The sequence below is a fragment of the Dasypus novemcinctus genome, chromosome 17 (assembly GCF_030445035.2).
Source record: "Dasypus novemcinctus isolate mDasNov1 chromosome 17, mDasNov1.1.hap2, whole genome shotgun sequence".
Classification (NCBI taxonomy): Eukaryota; Metazoa; Chordata; class Mammalia; order Cingulata; family Dasypodidae; genus Dasypus; species Dasypus novemcinctus.
Genome location: NC_080689.1, coordinates 18,515,469 through 18,540,081, shown reverse-complemented (window position 1 = coordinate 18,540,081; position 24,613 = coordinate 18,515,469). Strand labels below are relative to the sequence as shown.

General features: G+C 46.0%; 1 protein-coding gene across 2 annotated transcripts in view; it reads left to right on the top strand.

Moving 5' to 3' along the window:
• Positions 1-24,355, top strand: part of XDH (xanthine dehydrogenase) — a 65,132-nt gene extending 40,777 nt beyond the window's left edge. For both annotated transcript variants that reach the window (XM_004451079.5, XM_004451078.5), the window contains exons 23-36: positions 97-184; positions 1,412-1,498; positions 9,333-9,524; positions 9,721-9,866; positions 10,556-10,637; positions 11,214-11,309; positions 11,937-12,065; positions 12,705-12,779; positions 14,924-14,976; positions 17,993-18,107; positions 18,900-18,965; positions 20,252-20,440; positions 21,642-21,818; positions 23,717-24,355. In XM_004451079.5, coding sequence (XP_004451136.2) covers positions 97-184; positions 1,412-1,498; positions 9,333-9,524; positions 9,721-9,866; positions 10,556-10,637; positions 11,214-11,309; positions 11,937-12,065; positions 12,705-12,779; positions 14,924-14,976; positions 17,993-18,107; positions 18,900-18,965; positions 20,252-20,440; positions 21,642-21,818; positions 23,717-23,767 — 1,546 coding nt within the window. In that variant the 3' untranslated portion in view covers positions 23,768-24,355. The remainder of the gene's footprint in view (positions 1-96; positions 185-1,411; positions 1,499-9,332; positions 9,525-9,720; positions 9,867-10,555; positions 10,638-11,213; positions 11,310-11,936; positions 12,066-12,704; positions 12,780-14,923; positions 14,977-17,992; positions 18,108-18,899; positions 18,966-20,251; positions 20,441-21,641; positions 21,819-23,716) is intronic.
• The last annotated feature ends 258 nt before the right edge of the window (positions 24,356-24,613 follow it).

Here is a 24,613-nt window from a genome sequence, read left to right as displayed (position 1 = left end):
AAGATGGCTTCCTTGCTGTTTATATCCCTGAGACTCACAGGGCCGGGTTTGTGTGGAAGGTCCTGAGGTTTCTAACCCCCTTGGCACCCCCCTCAGGACTGGCCGCCCTGTCCGCTGCATGCTGGATCGTGATGAGGACATGCTGATAACCGGTGGCAGACACCCCTTCTTGGCCCGATACAAGGTTCTGGATGTTGGGGGCGGTGGGCAGCGCCATCTGGAAAGGAATCCTGGGGATGAAGGTCCAGGACTATACTCATATATATTCTTTGCTTAACTATCTGGAGAAGTTCAAAGTAGAAATAGCAATAAGAGAAATTCAAATTTCTATTTGAAGTTGCTGGGGAGGCTGGGGTAGGAGTCACTTCCCAAGAAACATCACAGGGTGGCATTTGGTTTGTGAATTTGCTGTGGTGCAAATCTGGGTTTGGCCAGCAGGCTCAGAAATACGATTTGAAGCAGACTTAGAGTGGGCTGGTTTACATGTTCACAGCCTCATGTGAGAAAGGGAATGACCAGTTGGTCAATTTACAATGAGAAGCAAAACTTCCCAGGGGCCTGGGTGAGCACAGGTTGTCAGTGCAGACCCCAGCGCTGCTCTGTCACATCTGTCACATGGGCTGGGAACTGCCCAAGTGTCCCTCTGGGAAAATCCCTTTTCCAGGCTTCTATCAGTGACCAGTCCCTGTTCTGACCAGTTCATCCTTCTTTCCCCCTCACTTTAACATAGCCTTCCAGGTCACAGTCTAGCTCTATAGACTGGGGAGATCTCGCTCTCCACAAGCTGGTTTTGAACCTCTCCCCTTGACCTAATCTGAGTTTCTTTCAAGATTTAACTCCCAGAAGCAGATTATATTTCTCTTATTCTCAAACTCTTATGGGCTCAGATATACCGTGATCTTGTGGGGTCCAGTTTCCTCACTTGTGACCCTTATAAAGGGTTTGATGACATTGATGATGTCATATGGATGTGAAAGCATTTTATGCCATGTGAAGCCTAACTTGTATTGTCTGCTGGCTAAAGGCTGTGAGGGAAGTCCCCAGTTTCTTTCCTAGCTTCTCTTTCCACACCCTTCCCATATCTGCCCTATCTTGAGCAACTTTCTCCTTTCTACCTTCCCATTCCATCCCTTCCTTTAGAACCACACAGGCTGAGCCTAGAAAAGGGGAGGAGGAGTGTGGAGAGATGGTGGGACCGTCCTCACCAAAGATGTCAGCAGGGAGATGTTAGTTCCTCTCCCCACCTGTTGAGTTCTCATGGTCCTTAAGTTCACCTTCTTGTTACTCAATGAAATCTTTGGTGGGATTTCTTCTTCCTCTCTCCTCTAGTTAGCATAAGTGGGGGTGGGGGGGAAGGTCAGAAATAGATGGAGAGCAGGAACTGTTGAGAAATCAGTCTGCTTCTCCTCAGGTTGGCTTCATGAAGACTGGGAAGGTCGTGGCTCTGGAGGTGGATCACTACAGCAATGCAGGGAACACCATGGATCTCTCTCAGAGTGTGAGTAGGACCTGCCTCCTGGGTGGGGTGGGGTGGGCTGGTCAATGGCAGGTCCCACAGCCACTTTGCACACATGGGCAGAGTCTCCACCACTGCACAGTCCTCCTCCAGGCTTCCCAACACTGTTGGAACCACCTCCTAACTAGTCCCACCTTTGGGTTCTCTATCCTTAGTTACTCTCTGAAGCCCAGAGATGATCATGTAACATCGTGATTGGAAACCCACCCTTCTTGTCCAAGATATTTTGCCTAGGAAGCAAAACTAGTTGCAAAGCTCTTTGTATACTAAGGTGACATTGTATATCAATGCATATGTGCACATGCACATATGCAAACACACACACATCAGCATTGTATAAATGTTTTAAGTATTTCATTTATTTTCAATGATTGCAAATAGTATTGCATTTCAAATATTTGTGTCTATGTATTTGTTGCATGAATATAGAAATACAGTTGACTTTGTTGTTTTTGTTGCTGTTGTTCATAGCCACATTTTTTTCTTTATTAGAGAAGTGTGGGTTTACTCAACAATCATGCATAAAATACAGGATTCCCATATACCACCACCTCATTGGTGTGGAACATTCGTCACAATTGGTGATAGCAAATTTTTGTAATTGTTTTATTAAGTAAAGTCCATGGTTTAACTTAAGGTTCATTGTTTGTATAATGTAGCTCCATATTTTTTTATTCTGCTATCATATATATACTCTAACATTTCCCCTTTTAGTCCTATTCAGACATGTATTTCACTGCTGTTAGTTGCATTCACCATGTTGTGTTACCATCACCACCATCCATTACCAAAACATTTCCATCATTCCAAACAGGAACACTATACATTTTAAATCTTAACTTCATTCCCTATCCCCACCCCGTCCCCCGGTAACCTGTATTCTAGATTCTAATTCTATGAGTATACTTATTCTAATTGTTTCAAACCAGTGAGATCATACAATATTTGCCCTTTTATGTCTGGCTTATTTCATTCAACATGTCTTCAAGGTTCATCCATGTTGTCTCCTGAATCAGAACTTCATTCTTTTTTACTGCTGAATAATATTCCACATTTTATTTATCCATTCATCAGTTGATGGACACATGGATGGCTTCCATTGTTTGGCAATTGTGAATAATGCTGCTGTGAACATTGGTGTGCAAATATTTATTTGAGTACCTGCTTTCAATTCTTTTGGGTACATATCATATGGATCATATGGTAGTTCTATCCTTAGCTTTCTGAGGAACTGCCAAACTGTCTTCCACAACGGCTGCACATTTCACATTGTCACCAGCAATGAGTGAGTGTTCCTACTTCTCTGCATCCCGTCCAACACTTGCTATTTTCCATTTTTTAAAATAACAGCAGTTCTAATGGATTGAAATGGTGTCTCATGGTGGTTTTGATTTGCATTTCTCTGATCGCTAATGATCTTGAGCATCTTTCCATGTGCTTTCTGGCCATTTGTATATCTTCTTTGGAGATATATCTATTCAATTCTTTTGTCCATTTTTCAAAATAATTTCATTGATACATATTAATAAAGCATGCAATTCCTCCAAGGAGTACAATCAGTGGTATCTGCTATAATCACATAGTTGTGCATTCATCACTTCAATCATCATTAGAACATTTTCATTATTTCAATATTAATAAAAATAAATAAAAAAATAAAGAAACAAACAAGAAAATTTCTCACCTCTCAGTCTCTCCATGCTTCCCCCACTGTGCATAGCTGCTGTTTCTGGCTATTCTATCCAAAGTATATAATCAATGTTTTGTGCATTTTAAAATTGAGTTATTTGTCTTTGTTGTTAAGTTGAAGGCTTTAAAATAGATTCTGGATATTAACCCATTATCAGATAAGTGGTTTCCCAGTATTTTCTCCCTTTGTATAGGTTGACTTTCATGATAAAATACTTTGAGGTGGAAAAGTTTTTAATTTTGGTGAGGTACCATTTGTCTATTTTTTCTTTTGTTGCTTATGCTTTGGGTATAAAGGCTAAGAAACCATTGCCTAACAGAAGGTCATGAAGATGTTTTCTACGTTTCCTTATAGGAGTTTAGGAGTTCTGGCTCTAATATTTAGGTCTTTGATCCATTTTGGGGTTCATTTTTGTATATGATGCGAGGTGGGTTTCTCTTATTTTTTTGCAAATGGAGATCCAGTTTAACCTGCACCACTTGTTGAAGAGACTATTCTTTCCCATTTGAGTAAAAAATCATTTGGTCATCAATGCAAGGGTTGATTGTTGAACTCTCAGTTTGACTCCATTGGTCTATATGTCTATCTTTGTACCATTCTTTTCTGATTACTGTGGCTCTGTAATAAGTTTTAAGAATGATAAGTATGAGTCTGCTAACTTCATTTTTATTTTTCAAGATGGTTTTAGCTATTTGGGGCCCCTTACCCTTCCATATATTTGATGATTGGTTTTTCCATTTCTGCAGAGAAGATTGTTGGAATTTTGATTGGGATTGCATTGAATCTATAAATTATTTTGGGTAGGATTGGTATCTTTTGTGTGTGTGTGTGTGTGTGGTATTACATAATTATTCATGTACTTCTTTTTTGTCTTTATTTTTTTAATATTACATTAAAAAAATATGAGGTCCCATATACCCCCCACCCCCCTCACCCCACTCCTCCCCCCATAACAACAATCTCCTCCATCGTCATGAGACATTCATTGCATTTGGTGAATACACCTCTGAGCACTGCTGCACCTCATGGTCAATGGTCCACATCATAGCCCACACTCTACCACGTTCCACCCAGTGAGCCATGGGAGGACATATAATGTCCAGTAACTATCCCTACAGTATCACCCAGAACAACTCCAAGTCCCGAAAACGCCTTCACATCTCATCTCTTCCTCCCATTCCCTACCAATCTTTGGATTGGTATCTTAATGATATTTAGCTTTCCAATTCATGAACATGTAATGTGCCCTGCCACCCCATGTTCTGAAGTTGCTAATCAGAAACTGTAATCAGCCTTGCCCACCCCTGGTCTTGGGGAAGAGGATTTTTATATCCTTTTCTGTCACTAGCAAGTTCCTTTTCTGTCACCAGCAAGTTAACCAGGGGCTGGGCCCCAAGGCTGCCTGCCTGGAGAGTGGGGGATGAACTTTAGGAGCTGCTGCATGGAGAGAGCAATTCACAGTTCTTTACTGTAACTTATCAGCCTCTTCCTGCTCTGCTGTGGATACAGTACAGTGTTCTTCTGGCCTCTTGAGTTTCAAAATAGTTGTTTCAGACAGTCCCTGCCTGTTTAATAGTTGTTTTGGTAGAAGGACTGAGTCCTGGAGCTCCCTACTCTGCCATCTTCCTATAACCAAATTCACAGTTGACTTAAACATTTTTTTTTAAAGGAGCTTTAGATTACATAAATGTTATTTCAAAAATATAGGGGATTCCCATATATCCCAACCTCTCCCCCCTCCCACACTTTCCCGCATTCACAAAATCTTTTATAAGTGTGGTACATTTGTTATAATTGATGTACACACATTGAAGCATTGCTACTGACCATGGACTATATTTTCCATTATAGTTTACACTTTGCTCCACACAATTTTATAGGTTTTGACAAAATATATAATGGCCTGTATCTGTTATTGCAATGTCATGCAGAACAATTCCAATGTCCCAAAAATGCCCCCATGTTACGCCTGTTCTTCCCTCTTCCTCTCCTCAGAATCTCTGGGGGCCACCACCTTTTTATCACTGATAAAGTTCTTCCATTGCTAGAATAATAATGTCTATAATAGAATACTAATAACTTTATTTTAGTCCACTGTTCATTCCCCAATCTTGAGGATTTGGGGATTTTAATGCCCATTCTGTTTCTGAGTGAGAGGAGACTTAGATCTCATGGGGCAGATGGATGGAACTGTGTTGCTTGCAGTTGTAGATACTCTCTGTTTCTTGTGATAGGCCTTGTACATCATTAAGCTTTTGTTAGTTGTCCTGGGCAAGTCCAATGAACTGGAGAGTAGGTGTTGCAACTCTGCTGAGATTCAGGGCCCAACCAGCATATGAACAGACCAAAGATTTAAGTCTCTGTGACACATAATTAACAAGTATAGTGCTAATTATAGGTTTAAATTAAAGATGACAGAAGAACCATGTGTAGGGAAATTATAAATGAGTCTAACTCTGTTACGTTGGGCAGCATATATTACAAAGCAAGTCCCACTGACAAAGTGACGAATTCCCCAGATTTTCTGCCCAGCTTATAGTGTCTAGATGTCTCTAGAGCAGGAGTTCTTAACCAGGGGTTAAAATAAATACCATGCAATGGATTAGATTAAAAACAGGAATTTACTGCCTCATAGCATTAAGGCTAGGAGTCCAAAATTGAGGCGTCAGGAAGGTGATGCTTTCTTCTTGAAGACTGTGGCGTTCTGGGGCTGGCTGCCCTTGATCCTTTGCCCTTGACTTTTCTGTCACATAGCAATTCCACGTGGTGGTGTCTTCTCCTATCTCTTCTGGGTTCCACTAGCTGGGTTCTAGCTACTGGCTGCTCTCCATGGCTTCTTCTTCCATGTCCAATTTTCTTTGCTTATAAGGACTTTAGCCATATTGGATTAAGGCCCACCCTTATTTGGTTTGGGCTCACTTTAATTAATAACATCTTTAAAAGCTCTTTTTATAAATGGGTTCATGCCCACAGGACCAGGGGTTGGAATGTGACCTTGCCTTTTGTGGTGGACATAATTCAACCCTCAACAGCCTGTTATTATGATGGATTTTATTGACTGATTTATGAACACTGCATGCACCAACATCCCTGGAATAAATCTCATTTGGTCATGGTGTATAATTATTTTTATTTATTTATTTATTTATTAGAAATAATTCTTTTTTTAAAAATATTTATTTATTTATTTCTCTCCCCTTCCCCCCCATTCCGGTTTTCTGTTCTCTGTGTCTTTTTGTTGCGTCTTCTTTGTCTGCTTCTGTTGTTGTCAGCGGCACGGGAATCTGTGTTCCTTTTTGTTGCATCATCTTGTTGTGTCAGCTCTCCGTGTGTGCGGCATCATTCCTGGGCAGGCTGCACGTTTTTTTGCACTGGGCGGCTCTCCTTATGGAGCGCACTCCTTAAGCGTGGGGCTCCCCTACGCGGGGACAACCCTGCATGGCAGGGCACTCCTTGCGCGCATCAGCACTGCGCACGGGCCAGCTCAAAATGGGTCAAGGAGGCCCGGGGTTTGAACTGCGGACCTCCCATGTGGTAGACGGACGCCCTAACCACTGGGCCAAGTCCGCCGCCATTATTTTTATTTATTGCTGAATTGCTAATACTTTGTTAAGGATTTTTAGCTTTTTTATTAACGAGAGATATTATTCCGTAGCTTTCTTTTTTTGTACTGTCTATGTCTGGTTTTGGTATTAGAGTAATAAAAGCTTCATAAAGTTAATTGGGAAGTGTTCCTGTGTGTTTCATTTTCTGGAATGGGTTGTGTAGAATCAGGGTTAGTTCCTTTTAGATGTTTGGTAGAATTCTCCAGGAAAACCATCTGGGCCCCATGATTTCTTTTATGGGAGTTTTAAAATTGTGGATTTAACTTCCTTAATAGTTACAAGGCTATTCAAATTATCTATGACATATTAGATGAGTTGTGGTAATTTGTGTATTTTGAGGCATTGGTCCATTTCGTGTAAGTCTAGTATATATATAGAGAGTTATTTGTAGTAATCCCTTATTATCCCTATGATATCCTCTCTTTCTAGAACTTGGTAATTTAGGTTTTCTGTCTATTTTTCCTGTCAGTCTTGTTAGAGATTTGTTGATTTTATTGGTCTTTTCAAAGAACTGACTTTTTGTTTCATTAATTTTTCTCTTTTGATTTTGTTTTCGATTTCAGTGAGTTCTGTTCTTAAATTTATTATTGTCTTCACTTTGGGTTTATTTTACTCTTCTTCCTCTAGGGGTTCTTGAGGTGGGAGCTTAGATTATTGATTTGAGACTTTTCCTCTTGCTAATGGATGCATTTAAGTACCATAAATTTCCTGGTCGGCACTGCTTTAGCTGAGTACCACAAATTGGGGGATGTGATGTTTTCATTTTCATTCAGTTCCATGTAATTTTTTATTTCCCTTGCAACTTTCTCTTTGAGCCATGTATTATTTAGAAGAGTGTTATTTGGCTTCCAAGTGCTTGGAGATACTCTTGTTACCTTTCCATTACTGATGTCTAGTGTGATTCCATTTTAGTAGAAAAATATAGTCTGAGTAATTTCAATTCATTGAATTTGTTGAGGTTTGTTTTATACTCCATGGGTGCTTAAACAAAACGGGTATTTTGCTGTTGTTGGGTGTTATACCAGTTTCTGTGGCTGCCATGACAAATTACCACACACTGGGGCTTGAAACATCCAAAGGCTGTGTGCTCATATTCTGGAGACCAGAAGTCAAAACAAGTAGTCATCAGGACTGTCTTCCTTGGCTTTATCAGTTTTACCAGTGTTTGCTTCGTGTATTTTTCAGTTCAGTTTGGTACATACATTGCTGTATATTCTTGGGGGGTTGACCCTTCTATCATTATATATTATCCCTCTCTGTCTTCGGGTGTTCTAGGAGAGAACATATTTCTTTCCTCATCCAACTTCTGGTGACTGGCGGCAATCCTTGGCTTGTGGAGGCATCACTCCTGTTTCTGGCTTCACACCACCCTCTCCTCCATGTCTGAGTCTTATCTCCCTCTGCCTCTCCCAAGGATACCTGTGATTGCATTTAGGGCCCACATGGGTAATCTAGAGTAAGTTCATCTTCTCAAGATCCTTAACTTAATCACATTTTTGCCATATGAGGTAATAGTCACAGGTTTTGGGATTAGGAGGTGAATATATCTCTGGAGGATCATTTTTCTGCCTACTGGAGGTGGGGTGTTACAAATGTCAGCTAGATTCTCTTGGTTGATGGTGTGTTGAATGCTTCCATACCCTTGCTGATTCTGTATTTTTTGTTCAATTGTTGAAACTACCTAATCTAAAAAAAAAAATAGACTGACAAAATGATCAAGCCTGAGGGACCTGTGGGACTATAAGAAATGACTTAACACTTTTGTCATTGGAATACTAGAAGGAGAGGATAAAGAGAGCAGGGTTTAAAAAGTACTCAAAGAAATGATGGTTGTAAACTTCCCAAATTTGTCAAGAGACATAAGTGTGCAAAGTCAAGATGCTTAGTGATCCCTAAACGGGATAGTCCCAAGGAAATCCATGCCATATAATAATTAAATTTCTGAAAACTAAAGACAAAGAAAAAAATATTTAAACAGTACAACTTTATGAGAATGAAGACGAATTTAAAAATGAATTAATAAAATAACCTTTTTTTTTTTTTAGAGGCAGGTGATCCAACCTAATTAGAAGGTCTGGGGGGCGGGGTGCTTCCTCATAGAAGTATATAGGATTTTAATAAGTGGATAAGGAGGGGGCATATTTCAGGCGAGAGACTAACATAGTTAGAAAAGAGGCTACAAAGATGGATGGAAGCAAGATAATAAAGCGTCTTAAATTCCATGCTTGAAGATATATGGACTTTACACTGGAGATAATAAGTGTCATTTTAAAGCAAGTTCTTGACCTGAAATGTGACCTTATCTTGTAGTGTGTGGCATAAGTTAGAGAGAAGGAACTGAAAGCCAGGAATACAGTGAGGAGGGCGTTGCATTCTCCCAGAGAATAAATTGGGCCTGGATTAGCACAGTGGCAGTGGGGCTGGGAAGGGCAGGGATGGGTGCAACCTCTGAAGTTCCTTTTTGACGGCGACAATGAACTCAATGTGCTGTTCTTTTCCGTTTTGGTTTCCTCTGCTTCAGATAATGGAACGAGCTCTATTTCACATGGACAACTGCTATAAAATTCCCAACATCCGGGGCACTGGGCGGCTGTGCAAGACCAACCTGGCCTCTAACACGGCCTTCCGGGGTTTCGGGGGACCCCAGGGGATGTTCATTGCTGAGCATTGGATGAGCGAAGTTGCAGTGACCTGTGGGCTGCCTGCAGAGGAAGTAAGCTGGCAATCTGGAGGCACAGGTCCGAGTGGGTTAGTCTACTTTGGGGAGAGTGGCTTTGTACTGGGAGCATCTCCCATGGGGGCAGAAGAGGGGCAGGTGCTGTACCGGAGCTGGTAGCTTCACTTTAGGTCACATGCCCCCTCTGATCACTTGTCAACAACAAGCTCTTGGTGCCTCTCTCCTTGGGAAGGTGCGGAGGAAGAATATGTACAAAGAAGGAGACGTGACGCACTTCAACCAGAAGCTCGAGGGATTCACCTTGTCCAGGTGCTGGGAGGAATGCCTGGCCAACTCTCAGTATCAAGCTCGGAGGAGTGAGGTCGAGAATTTCAACAAGTAGGCACCGGGAAGGGGGAAGTGCACACTTGGGTTCCATATTCGGCAGCCCCTTTTCCTGAACCCAAAATAGGAAGCTAATAATTTAATGGAGAAATTACGAAGCTGTGGAATTTTCTACCTCATTCATAGCCACATCTTAGACATCCTGTAATGATTTTCAGCCTGGGGGCAGGCATGCTCCCAGCCTACACGGAGAGTCGTGGTCTATCAGTCATACACCTGGCTCTGCCATGAATCTCTAAACTTGATCTTGGCATCTCCTCCATTTCCCTGGGCCCCAGTTTCTGTAAAGTGGGGTAGTTCTGTCAGCTCCTCTGACAATGGGTTAGAAAGTACAGAGAAGGCATCATGACCACCGGCAAGCCTCAACTCCTCCCTTGGATGATGATGGTTGGAAAATCACCAGGGCACTTGGATTCTATCTGAATTTTGCTCAGAAAAGAAAGTGCTGGTGTTTTTGAGTCGGTATTTCGAGAGATGGGCCCTGCTCTGGCTGCACAGGAGGACCAGACTCCAATTCCTGCCTTTCTGATTTCTGCCTACACTACTAGAGCACTGCTCAGTTGTGACAGTGACTATTGGGGATTCCCCCTTCTGATTTGATACAAAGATGTTGACATAAAATACATCCAATCTGACATAAAGATGGTAGTGAAGAGTCTCAGAGAATGTTCCTTTTTTCCTAGGCAGAATTGCTGGAAAAAGAGAGGATTGTGCATAATTCCCACCAAGTTTGGAATAAGCTTCACACTTTTTTTTCTGAATCAGGTAATTGTTTTTATAATATTGTCAGTCTCCATTGGACTGGGTTCCCATTTTCCCCATTTATAGTCTTACAAGGAAAATCCTATCATCACTGGTAACAGCTAACTAAGGAGCACTTTGCTATTTAAATGAATGTTGAGCCGCGTGTTCCTATTTCTCCAATACATCACAAGATGGTGAAACAGCGTGGGGCTTGGTGACTTGGGGTCAACCTCTAGTTCTTATTCTTCCTGAGTGTGGGCCTAGGGACAGTTTACTTTGCCTTTCCAATTCTTTATCTTCATCTGCATAGAGAGAATAAAGGTATTTGACTTACATTCCTCTGAGGATGAAAGATGAAAGAAAGGAAGGGAGGGAGGGAGGAAGAAGAAAGAGAAAGACAAGCAAACACTTTGCAAAGTACTGAAGGGCTATATAATTAAACCACAAGATTTATACTGCCATAATGCTTATTTGTGGCTTCTATCCAAAATGTTGCTGCTGGTTGCCTTTTTCCTGGGCTCCAGTTCCCTCGGTCCCCAGCTTGAAGCCGAGATGGACTTGCTGACTCTTGAGCCTGACATCTTTCTCTCCCCTTAGGCAGGAGCCCTAGTACATGTGTACACAGATGGCTCCGTACTCCTGACCCATGGGGGCACTGAGATGGGCCAGGGCCTCCACACCAAGATGGTCCAGGTGAGTGGCCAGAGTTCCTGGAGGGGCCGGGGGGCAGTGGGAGACCTATTGGGCACTGGGGCATAGGGGAAGATGCTGCGAGAAATTGAGCAGTGGGCCATTCAGAAGCTGAAGGGGGCCTGGCCTCTGGGCATGTCTCCTCTCCATCTTGACCTCGATTTCCTCATCTGTATAAAGAGATGAAGATACTCTCTTAGGTCACTCCCATTACTGATGTCCTGGGCCCCTATGACTGTGTGAAGGTTGGCGTGTGCAGTGTGCAAAGAAGCCAGTTCACCACCCACAAAGAGATTGCATAGCAGAGCTAGGACGATGGAGCAGGAGTAGTTGGCGCATCTCTTTGGCTCATGGGGCTGGCCAAGTTGGATGGAAAAAAAAGACCATGGTTGGCTTAAAAAGTCACTGTTCATCACCATTAGGTTTATGAAATTTTTATCCAACCCAGCATCTCTGTAAATTTCTGCTTCAAAACTGGCCAGATGTGAGAACATCCCAGTCTCAACAGGATTCGATCTTACCAGATTGTTTTTCTCCCCATCATGGTGACCATAAATCCTTCCCTGGGGAGAGGACAGCCAGGCACTGTGCAAACACCTTCGCTGGAGGGCTGCGTCTTCTCTTTCACAGGTGGCCAGCAGAGCTCTGGATATTCCCACTTCCAAGATCCACATCAGCGAGACGAGCACCAACACTGTGCCCAATGCCTCCCCGACGGCCGCCTCTGTCAGCACCGACCTCAATGGGCAGGCTGTCGTGGTAAGGAGCCCATGGGAGCCTGTCCAGGGCTTGGAGCCTACAAGATCCCCCAGGGCGGCAGCAGCTGGGATGGGCCTGGCAGGCTCTTTGGCTTCAGCCACCCCTTCAGCTCTCTTATCAAGAAGACACTGTTCCTATAAACTCCAAGTGAGAAGAGAGGCCCCAAGAACCATAAGACTTCCATCAGGCCAGGAAGGATGAACACAGGAGGGAGGGGGAGAAAGCTGGAGTGTTAGTGGGAGAGTGGGAGGGTTTCTGGGAAGTTATTCTCCCTGGGATTAAAACTGGCCACTAGAAAATGCACGGAAATGGAGATTTGATTGTGGCTCCTGCCCGGTTGAACCCACTTGCTTCTTCTTAGTTGTACTCAAACAGGGGAATTTGATGGGAGGAGGTTCCTCCCTGGGGGTCTGGCAAACATTTTTGTCCTCCATCAGCCTAAGAACTGGGTCATCAAGTCCTCACCAAACAGAGGCCAGAGGTGGCCCTGTTGGCGGCCCTGTTTTCCACCCTAAACTGTGGTTTAGGAGGGTGGCAAGAATGTTTGAGTAGCACCCTGGGCACAGCATTGCATGGAGGTGGCCTCCTGGGCCATGGAATGCAGAGGATTCATGGGTCTGTGGGGTGGTGTTTCTTTAGAAGGCTTGTGAGACCATCCTGGAACGCCTGAAACCCATCAAGAAGAAGAATCCCCATGGATCCTGGGAAGAATGGGTAAGTCTGAGCTGATCTAAGTTACCTTTGAAAATGAAAGGGAGACTAATAGCAGGGCCTCTATCCCAGGAGATAATAGTCTAGCCACAAAAGAAATGAGACCAGCCTCTGTGGAACTTGGGCCATGTACAGTCTTTGAGTAAATGTTCAACCTTGCTGGACCTTCTTCTCCATTCATTCACAGCTGAGAGAATTCACTTGAGGAAAATGTTTGAGCTAGGATCCTCACAGTCCTATGGGAATTGTGGTGTTGGCTGCCCGAGCCTGGGAGAAGGAGAGTGATGCCTGAACCTGCCTCGCTGTGAAGTGTGGGCTCACTCGGGCCTGGTCTGGTAGCCTCGATGACCTGGTTTTCTTCAAGCCTCTAACTCTCTGAAGGCCGCCTCTAGCAGCCTCTCTCCTTGCCCAGCTCTCAAGTCTGGGTCCACTGAGGTTGCATCTGTGGGGGAGCAGGAAAAGCCAGTACCCAAGATCTTATATGAGTACTATGATACTATTACTCATAGTAAGAATGGGCCTGAGTCTCTGATTTCTAGATCTGAGGCCTGCATGTCAGAAACCCTCAGAGGGAGGCTGCAAGGAATTCTCTCCAAGTTAGGAAACTCCCAGCTCCTCCAATGAGCAGAACTAGCGATGGTGGCTCTGCAACTCCATCCCCAGCTGGTGGAAGTGGGAACTGTAACTGGGCACGATAGTAATGCATGAAAGATGTCTGAATGTGAACTGGCTCAGATAGTACAAATGTCCCTCAATAGAGTCCAAGAAAACAAGCTGTTTCTCCAAGACCTCCTCATCTTAATAGGCCTCACAGGACCTCTTCACTTCCCACACCTGTGGCTGTCACATGCCTGAAGACCAGGTGAATGCTAGCTTGGTTTTAGTGTGGATTTGTCAGGCAGTGTGAGTATTTTCAACAACAGCCTTTACAACTCTTTACTAGTGCCTGATCTGATAACCTGAGTTTGGTTGTCAACTACCAGCCATGGGGTCCAGTGTTCCTTGTGAGCAGATAACCACAATAAAAGCCATTATCATCATGGTATGATCAGGAGATGACAGGCATCAAGTTTCCTCAGTCTGTTCTGTCCTGAGAAAAAAGCTACAACCCCTCCCCCACAGACATGCATGTATGCATGCAGATATAGATAAATATGGATATAGTATAGATAGTATATGTATACATAGATTATTTTCTATGCTTTAATTTGTCTGTAAAAGGAAGATAATGGTAGTATCTGTCTTATAGGGTTGCAGTGAGTATTAAGTAAGATAATACATGTGACATGCTCAGTACATCCAGTACATAGCGAAGAGATTAGTATTTGACATTGAGAATGATGTGAATTATATCAATCACAGATTAAATCTTAACATTGAGCTAGTTCTGTGCATACCAAAAAGCCTAAAGAGATAATAGAATGGATGGATGGATGGATTTATTAATGGGGAAATATAACACAAGGTTAACATTTTAATATCAAATAAACAATATAGAAGGTGTTTTTATAATGACAAGAGTTGGAGCAATCACCAGGGAGAGGCAATTGGAGAGGCAATTGGAGAGGCGATTGGAGAGGCAAGCTTGAGCTGGTCTTTGAGGGAAGAAACAAATGTAGACAGGTGAAGAGTAGGAATGGGCCATTCCAGGCAGGTGGAACCATAGAGATGGAGGTGCAGGGCTCGGGAAGGGGCGGGAGAGAATGAACACTCCGGGCTGCCTGGGTGTGCTAGAGCAAGCTGGAGAGAACACCGGGATCCTTACCATTAGGCATTTGCTCTACATGCAGTGGGAGTCATCGAACACTCTAGAGTAGAGGGTGACGCAGGCTCTGTGGTGAGCTGATGATCATCACTCTGGCTGCAGGGTGTAGGCTGGATCACCCGATGGGTGGAGGGCTCCTTGCGGCAGGAGGACCGGCTAGAGGCTCCTGTATGACCCCGGGCTTCAGAGGATGAGGACCTGGTGCCAGTGGTGCCAGGGAGAACGGGAGGCAGAGTGCAAAAGTGAGAGTCACCAGGAAGAGCGCGTGTGGGCTTGCCGCGAGGAGGACGAGCTCTGCGGGCTTAGAGGGGCGGGCCAGGGTTTTTGGAAGCACTGCTGTCCACGAGCTTTGTGCCTTCCTGATGGCATTTCCTCTCCTCAGGTCAAAGCCGCCTACGAGAACTCAGTGAGCTTGTCCGCCACTGGGTTTTACAGGTAAGTGTGTCGCTCTTCTCGGTGGCCTCATCTAGAGGCGGGAAAACTTGTGGTCAGCCTGTGCTCAGGCAGAGAGGTTCTGCCAAAACTCTTCTTTCTTCAAAGGACCCCCGCTCATTTCAGTTTAATGATGCTCTAGAATATGGGATGTTACCAAACCACCCGCCAAGGAGGCAGATGTGTGAGATGTGTTGGAAGAGCCGCATCCTAGTAGTGCTCTTGAAGTGTACTTTGGGGGAAGCCGTGTTCTCTCTGAGCCTGTTTCCTCATTATGACTTCCTGGGGCAATCACCCACCACCCCTCTGTCAGAGTGTCCTACAAGAACGGGGTGCAGCCTTCTGGGCACAGCATCGCTGCTAGCCATGTGCTCCTCATGTGTGATGCGTTGGATTTCTTTATGGAGGCTTTCCTTCCAAAGAATGAGAGGATGGTCTAGGGCATGCGGTCTAGTTGCAAAGTGCAGAAGATAGTGAAGCTTTTGAGGTGAGACTTAGAAAAGAAAACTTAACCTTCTGCATCTTTAAACTTTAGTAGCAGCAGGTATAGACAGAGTTCCTGCCCTTCTGACTTAGAAATTGTAAAAAGATAAGATCATATTTGCTGTCAGTCATAATGTTTTCACTTTTTCTGGGAAGTTTAACTAGGAGCTTTTCTTTCACAAATCTCTAGATTTGGAAAATAGTTCAATGTTTGCTTTAAAAGATCTTGTGTGATGGTGTGTATATGTATGCATGTACACTCTTTGCTTAATATGTGTATAAAGCAAAGAAACATTTTGCCAATGTTTCCTCGGTTATGTAATATCTGATCTATATGAACACAAACTAATGCAGAGTTTCTGACAAGTTCCTCTTCCATTTTTGGTGCTACTAAAACTGGGGTTGGGGAAGCAGAATAGGTCCACAGTCCAAACCTCGGGCCTCCTTGACCCGTGTGGAGCTGGCCCATGTGCAGTGCTGATGCACGCAAGGAGTGCCGTGCCACGCAGGGATGTCCCTCATGTAGGGGAGTCCCATGCGCAAGGAGTGCGCCCCGTAAGGAGAGCTGCCCAGCACGAAGGAAAGTGCAGCCTGCCCAGGAGTGGTGCCACATACACGGAGAGCTGACACAACAAGATGACACAACAAAAAGAATCACAGATTCCCGGTGCCGCTGATAAGGATAGAAGTGGTCCCAGAAGAACACACAGTGAATGGACACAGAGAGCAGACAACTGGGGGGGGGGGGTGGTAAGGGGAGAGAAATAAATAAATTAATAAATAATAAATAAATAAATCTAAAATAAAATAAAATAAAACCTATTAAAAAATAAAAAATAAAACTGGGGTTGTGTAAAGATAGGACCCCAATGAACATGGTGAAGTTAGAGGCCAGAGGAGGTAATACTTGCTCATGGGAGAAGCCTTTCCTCTCAGCCCTGTGTTCTTGTGATTTCATGGCATATTCTGGCCACACCATCTGGTTATTTCTGTGTGGTATGTAGAATAAAATAGATACAGTGTACCCTGAACTCTGGGTGTATGAATACACACATACATGTGGTGTGCATGTGCAGGCAGGCATATGACTCATGAAAAATTGGAGTCATATAAGGTGGTTAGGATTGAAATAGAAAAATATATTGTTGGAAACTGAGGCACAGTGGTCTCACAAGTAGAGATGTGCTGTCTCCATGGCTATGCTTGCAACCTAAGGAATGCAGTAATTAAAATTATTCCAGCATTACACTTCTGCCCTAAAAGGTTTTGCCTTGTTTTGTATGTTTCAGATTTATTTGATGTGTGCACTCATCTGTTTCTCCAAATAAACAATTGCAAACAAACAAACAAACAAAAAAAGAGTTCCTGGCAAATAGGATGAAGCTGTTAAAGGCTGGAAGAAAAGATGAGCACTTACCTTTTGTAGTAAATAGAACACATAGACTTTGTACCTTGAGATAAGATTTTTTGAGTTCCTTAGTAATGCTAATAGTTAACTGCGTGTTGCTGCTTGTTGTCATGTAGACTACATGTTGCTGCTTGTCCAATAGACGGGGTATATAGAGAGCCCCTTGTAAACAGTAAAGTTGTCTGATGAGTCTCTACACGCAGACCCCCTGATCCCAGCTCTCTCGTTCTCTTTCTTTTCTTTTTCTTTCTTTCTTTCTTTCTTTCTTTCTTTCTTTCTTTCTTTCTTTCTTTCTTTCTTTCTTTCTTTCTTTCTTTCTTTCTTTCTTTCTTTCTTTCTTTCTTTCTCTCTCTCTCTCTCTCTCTCTCTCTCTCTCTCTCTCTCTCTCTCTCTCTCTCTCTCTACCCCCCTCCCCCCTCCCTCTCTCACCCCCCCGCCTTCTCTCACCCCCCCCTCCCCCCCCCCCCTTTCACTCTCCTTTTTCTCTTTCTTTCATTCCCAATACCCTTCGGTCCCAAATCTCCAACAATATATGAGATCATCTGCCTCTATTAAATGACATTTTCCTCAGATCACTTGTTGAGATTCCAAAGGGGCAGTAGGTTGGGAGCAGGGCAGGCAAGAGGCTGCCAGGCTGATGTGAGATAGAGTCTTGCTAACTTTCTCCTTGAGAAAGGCGAGCAGCTGCGAAGGCAGGTGAATTTGGGAGAACAGCTGGGGAGCCGCAGCAGGCAGTACCATTGGTTCTGAAGCCCTTGGATTTGAATTCGGTGGATTCTTTAGAGGGTGACTTTCAGGTCCTCTGTGAGCGCAGGCACAGCTGCCACCGCTCTCATCCTGTGTAGAGACCAGCATGCCGAGTCTAAGCCCTGCTCTACCGAGTGGTTCCTCTAAGGCCACTGGCAAAGTTAGCAGAGACTGCAGGTGGAACTCTCTAGATACCAGGGTTTTATTCGCAGAGTCAACATATTCAGAGCACATGGACTCTGCTGGAGAAGAGCAGAATGAAAAAAATTAAGCCTTTGGGTTTCTAAAACGTGGTAGGGCAGGCTGTGCACATGCATGTGTGTGTATGTGGGGGAGTTATTCAGTGACATACCTTGCAATATTTCCTCTTTTCTGCCCCAGCACACCTGACCTTAACTACAGCTTTGAGACAAACTCAGGAAAGGCCTTCCACTACTTCAGCTACGGGGTGGCTTGCTCCGAAGTGGAAATAGACTGTTTAACAGGGGATCATAAGGTAAGAAGGCTGCAAAACTTAAGTCCTGAGAAGGTAAAAGAGCAGAGGAACAACTGAATTGCAATACTAGGGGCTGATAGAGACAAAATTTCTTATTGGGGAATTGTTCCTTATGTCAGAGATCAGCACCCTGTTTCATAAAGGGCTAGAGAGTAAATACTTTGGGCTTTCCAGGTTATCTGTCTCTGTCTCAATGACAACTCGACCTCTGTAGCACAGAAGCAGCCACGGACAGGAAGGAAACAAATGAGTTTGTTTCAAACTCATTCAAATGAATTTGTGTTCAAATAAAACGTTGTCTGCAGACACTGAAATCTGAATTTCAAATAATTTTCACATGTGATGAAATATTCTTCTTATTTTTTATTTTTCCAGCCATTTAACAATGTGAACACAATTGTTAGCTCACAGACCATTCAAAACCCAGGTGGAGGCTGGATTTGGCCCATGGGCTGACCCCGGCCTTTTGTGATCTACTCAGACCCTGGGAAGCGGCCATTCCTCCTCACCTGAGAACATGCGCAATTATTCCAGCTAACAGAGAGAGCACTGTCACTTCCCATCCCTTTTCCAGCTGCAAAGAGCTAAAGCTTCAGCAGTGACAATGAGAGCAGAGACCAGGGGGATGTTGGTGCTCCTGGCCGAGTGTGTCCAGAGCACTCGTGGGAAAGTCCTATTTGGATTGGCACTTGTGCAATGCCCTAGTGAAAATACTATCTGTATTTGCACTCACTGCCTAAGAGTCACCAAGACCCGTCTCATTTCACACATCCCTCTCCTCTCAAAATTTAGAACCTCCGCACGGACATTGTCATGGACGTCGGTTCCAGTCTGAACCCCGCCATTGATATCGGGCAGGTAAGATTTGGGGGGGCAGGGTGGTGGTGGACTTGGCCCTGGATAAGCCCCCTCCCAGGATCACCAGCCATAGCATGTTGTCCAAAGTAGGTTCAAAGCACGCTTGGGCACGGTACTGGGTGTGATTGAGAGCGATGAGAGCCTGCCCAGCTCTCAAGGCAGAAGACAAATGAATACGGATTAATGTGGGAAAGGCACTCACACCAGAGAAAAAGATGATGAATGGGAAACACCTTGGATGTGCGTATGTGCACACGCATGCCCACGTAGTTTGAGAGGGAGCACAGTGTGGAATGAAAATTAAATTTAGCATTGATGCCAATGCTGTAGGGTCTGAGGTCTGAATAGCTTTTTTGCTCCTCAGTCCTCTTCCATCCAGGACACCTTCTGTACTAATGGAAGTACATGCCAAAAAGGATGGGGCAGCGGAGGGCACTGGGGGCAAAAGACACACATTAGAGCAGGAGCAGTAGAGGACGGCCCAAAGAAAATCACTTTGAGACAAGAGGAGATTATTGGGCATCTCGATGAAACAGGAGAAGACAGAGAAAGAAATCAAGAATTCAAGTCCTGAGCATTGGGTAGAAAATGTTCATGGCATTTCTTAAAAATGGCCAATTACTGAGTACACAGAAACCTGGTCTTGAATTGATCTGTGCATTCATTCATTAAATGACCGTTTGTGGAGCACCTACTGTGTGCAGGCACCGTGCCAGCCCTGGGGGTTGCAAAGATGATAATGTGTGGTGCCTCCAGAGCATGTCTTCAGCTGCGGAGGTGCCACCTGTCCCTCTTCTGAGCTGTGGGGCCAGGAGAGCAGGTGTGCAGATTGGTGCAGGGTGGCTGGAGCCCGGATGGGGCTGTGAGGTGCAGGGAGGACCGGGAGCTCAGAATCTGCTACCCCGGAAGTTGATGCCCTCCGGGACTGCCTGAATGGCTGCACTCTCACCCGGCAGAGGAGGGGCTGTGGACCCTGAGGGCCTGTGGACCCGTGTCTCAGCTTTGGGGCACCGTTTCCACAGTGGCCAACCGGGAGGGGCATCTCCATCTGGCTTGTGGCACTGTGTGACCCCCCTAGAGTCGCCGGCCCCTTCTGTGCTGAGGCCTCTGGTCTGCCTGTGTCCATGCGGTGAAGGCCGATAGGCTGTCTCGGGGCTGGGGCAGCTGGAGGGCTGTTTCTAGCTCCTTTCCAGGCCCCCCTCGAGGTGAGGCTTCGTTGTGGGAAGCAGCACCCATCCCCAGGGAGAAGGGAGGCGCCCTGCAGCCACGGTGTCTGTCGCCCGCAGGTGGAAGGGGGGTTCGTGCAGGGCCTCGGCCTCTTCACCATGGAGGAGCTGCACTACTCCCCCGAGGGCAGCCTGCACACCCGCGGGCCCAGCACCTACAAGATCCCCGCCTTCGGCAGCATCCCCATCGAGTTCCACGTGTCGCTCCTCCGCAACTGCCCCAACCAGAAAGCCATCTACTCATCCAAGGTCTGTGCTCCTGTCCCCTGCGCTCGGGAGGCCGCGGGGGTGAGGGAGGGCCTGGCACCCACCCATGGGTCTTCAAGGGGCTCCTCATGGAGAGAGAAGAGGGCGTGGCACCGGCCTTGGCAAGGGCAGTGGGCGGCGGGCAGCCCTGCCCCAGCACTTGGGGGGTCTGAAGCCAGGTCTTTGGGTGGTCTCAGGACTGCTTAACCTAACCCTGCGGGTCAACCCACACCTCCACCCGGACCTCAGTTGTGCCCCGAGGCGTGGCCCTCCGAGCAGGTTTTACAGCCGCAGCATCTCCGTGGCCCCTGCTGGTGGCTTGTCAGCTGCACTGCAGCTGCGGCAGAACGTCTGTCCACACCCACTTACCAGCCCCACGCCTTGGCCGGCGGGCCCGAGGGCCGTGAATAATCGCCCTCTGTTCCTTCTCTCCCCCACATAAGTAGGAAAAATGGTCGGAAATTAATTTAATGGATCGATACAGTCCTAGGTCTAAGGGAGAAGATGTATAACCCCTTATCAAACACATCTTGTTCGCTTGACTATGATGTCTGGGACGCATTACAATTTCTTGCCATTGGCTCTCCCACTTTTCTAGGTGTGGAAGCCCTGGAGGACACGATAAACATGCAGCTCTGTGGGCCTACCCCTAGAAGGTTTGATTTAGTAGGTCTGGTGTAGGCCCTGGAACCTGCATTTTTAACCAGTGTCCCCAGTGATACTGATATGAGTGGTCTCTAGGCTACGTTTTGGGGGAAAATAAAACAACCTCTGCTCAAACATGTTTTTAATTCCTGTTGGCCACTGTGGCTATAATTCCAGTAGCTGCTGTAAAGATAATTATGGTGCCTGTGAATGTTAGTGCAGAATTGCAGGTGGATTGTTTCCTTAGGCTATTACCAGTGAGGGAGGGGTTAAAACGGGGCAGACAGACATTTTTGACTTTATAATATTATCATTTAATATACTCTTAGTGTATGATATTTGCACAGTGTCATCAGAGAAAACCATGTAGTAAGAGTTCAAGGAAACAGGCCAGTGGGGGCCACTTTCTAGAGGGGCGGCTCTCAGCCCTTCCCTCCTTCCTTGGTGTTGTCCCTGCAGCACCTTCTCTGGCGTCACCCCACCCTGGCCTCCCGGCTCCCCTCCATGCGCTGGTGTGGAGGCAGCCCTCACCTGGTCCCCGTCTGCTCTGTCTGTTCAGGCCGTCGGGGAGCCGCCCCTCTTCCTGGCTGCCTCCATCTTCTTTGCCATCAAGGACGCCATCCGGGCAGCTCGCGCTCAGCACGGGACTTATAATATGAACGAGCTTTTCCGTCTAGACAGCCCTGCCACCCCAGAGAAGATCCGCAACGCCTGCGTGGACAAGTTCACCACCTTGGTATGTTGCTGAGACAGCCGCGTGGTCTGGGTGGGGTGAGGCTCACAGAGAGGAGGGGGTGAGGGGAGGCGCTCTCGACGGGGCGCTCTGTGTCCGCGGCCACCCTTTGTTGGGTGGCGTGAGGTATCCGCTCCACCTTGTGGGAGCGTAATTAGAGACCTTACAGCTGTGGCTGGTGGCTGGGAGGGCTGTGTGGTGCCTGACCACCACCCAGAGATTTCAGAGTGCTCCAGAAGAGCCTAATCTTAATGCAAGCTGCTTTTTGAGACATTTCTTTGCTAAAAACACTGCTTGAGATACTTTGGAGATGGCGGAAAAAAGAGGAATTAATTCATTAGATGGACCACCTTTGTTCCATGATGGCCACGTGCCATGTGCATCCTGATGACATGTAGGTGTCCTTGAGGACTTGGCACCCTTTTAGGAAAAGAGATGCTTTATATCGTGACCAACTGCTACCTTGGAAGGGTTATGTCAGGAGAGCACAGAGGAGATCCGTGGTCATCAGAAGCACTTTGGGAAACCCACATGTGGTACTTTTAGGGACAATTCCTAGCAAGAGGCCATGCTAAGACAGCTTCGTCCAGCCCAGTCTCTGGTTGCACTGAAGTGAGTGCTGAATGCACAGCTCTCCAATTGCTTTTTGCAACAGGAAGAACTGGGCTCTTCCTGATACCTGAAATTTGAGAGGTCGTTGGGTTTATAGGCTAAGTGGGTGCTCCAGATCCCAAAGTGTTACAGGGATGGGGAGGGTCCAGGTGAGCCCCCATGGGGCAGGAAAATCTGCCATCCCAGAACTCAGCACTGAGGGAGAGGGAGTTGTATGGGTCACCAGTAAGTCTACCCATCAGGTCCACTGGAGCTTCAGCTTTGGAGTGAGAACCAACAGAGCATGTGCTGAACTCCCGGTGATGAGGAGGTACGCAGCTCTGCAGCAGCCTTCCCACAGCCTGCAGCCTTCCCACTGGGACCTCCAGAGCTGACAGTTACCCCAACCCCATTTCCCTGAGAGGAGAGGTGCTGCGTGACCCTGAGAAGCTTACAGAGGTTGCACACCCTCTGATACCATCACTTAAAGAGCACTTCTGAAGCCCCAGCCCTACAACAAAGAGTCTAACCCAAGCCGCCTTTATGTGTTACAACACACTGGTGACTTAGAATCCCTGCAATGGCCTCACACAAGCAGCGAATGGTTCTTAAGGACTGTGAGCACCATGAAGGCAGGAGGTTCCTCACCAGTCTCCCCAGAGCCAGTCATGATGCCTGTCCCAAGGAATAAGCAAATGATAAATGAGTGACCAGGAAATTAAGGGGCCCACTCCTGGGAAGCTGACTTGGCCCAATGAATAGGGTGTCTGCCTACCACATGGGAGGTCCACAGTTCAAACCCTGGGCCTCCTTGACCCGTGTGGAGCTTCCCATGTGCAGCGCTGATGCACACAAGGAGTGCCGTGCCACGCAAGGGTGTCCCCCACGTAGGGGAGTCCCATGCGTAAGGAGTGCGCCCCGTAAGGAGAGCTGCCCAGTGCGAAAGAAAGTGCAGCCTGCCCAGGAATGGCGCCGCCCACACAGAGAGCTGACACAGCAAGATGACGCAACAAAAGAAACACAGATTCCCGGTGCCACTGATAAGGATAGAAGCAGTTACAGAAGAACACACATCTAATGGACAGAGAGCAGACAACTGGGGGGTGGGGGGAGGAGGGGAGAGGAGAGAAATAAATAAAAATTAAATTAAAAACAAAAAAAGCGAGGGGGGGGCACTCCTGGGGACATCCCCAAAGGCTAGGGCAGCAGAATGGAGTTTGATCTTGGCAATGGTGGTTGGCAGTGGTGGGAGGGGGTGCCACGCTCTCTTGGAAGACGGTGGTGCTGAGTACTGTGTCCTTCCTTCCCAGGCTGTCACTGGAGTGCCAGAAGACTGTAAGCCCTGGTGTCTGCGAGTCTGAAGAGAATGTCTCTTGGGGAGTCTTCTCGGGCTCCACTGGACTTCTGTGGCGCAGGAAGCGTGTCTGCAGAGCACGGGTCTATAAAAGGGGACAAGGAAGCTGTGATTTGCCAGGATGACGTTTAGAAGAATATTGAATGCCTTGGGAAATTTTGATCAACCGTGTGATTTGCAAACGTAATCATAAATGAATGCAGAACTTTTCTGCCCATGTCGCTAATATGCAATCAGGGTCATTCGTGACTGTTTTAATTACCCACATTTGTAATAGGTGTAGGAGGAAGCAGTGGTGCTACAGATTGAACTTGAAAGTTCATCACTATGACCAGACCCACTGGACAGCCTGCTCGGCCCCAAGTGCTGATGGTGTCCTTCAGAGAGGATCACCACAAACCCCAGAAGCCTAAACCAAAGTTAGTCTAGCTCCATGTGCCTTCCTCAGAAAGCCTTTCCTTCAGACCAATGAATGTCATTTTATAACCTCAGAGCCATACTCAAATTTTATAATGGGGCAGTGGGGTAAGATTAAAACCTCTAACTGCCTTTGGGTCATCAAAGAAAATAAAGAGTGAACTGATTTCAAGGTTAAGTGGACCCAGTTTTGTTAAGTTGCATGAAGTTAAGATCATCCTTTAACACAAAACTCCAACCAACCCTGTCCCTCAACACCTAAGATGTGCTGGATTTTCCCCCTTTCCCTTTGTGTGTTTCAGAAAAGGTCAGGTTTTTAAAAAATCTTCATTTAGAACTGGAGCAATTTCCAACCAGAAATAATGCTTTCAAAATCAAGATCAGCCCAAGGAAAAATATTCAAAGGAGCGTAGTTTCAATCCCAGCTCGGTCTCTG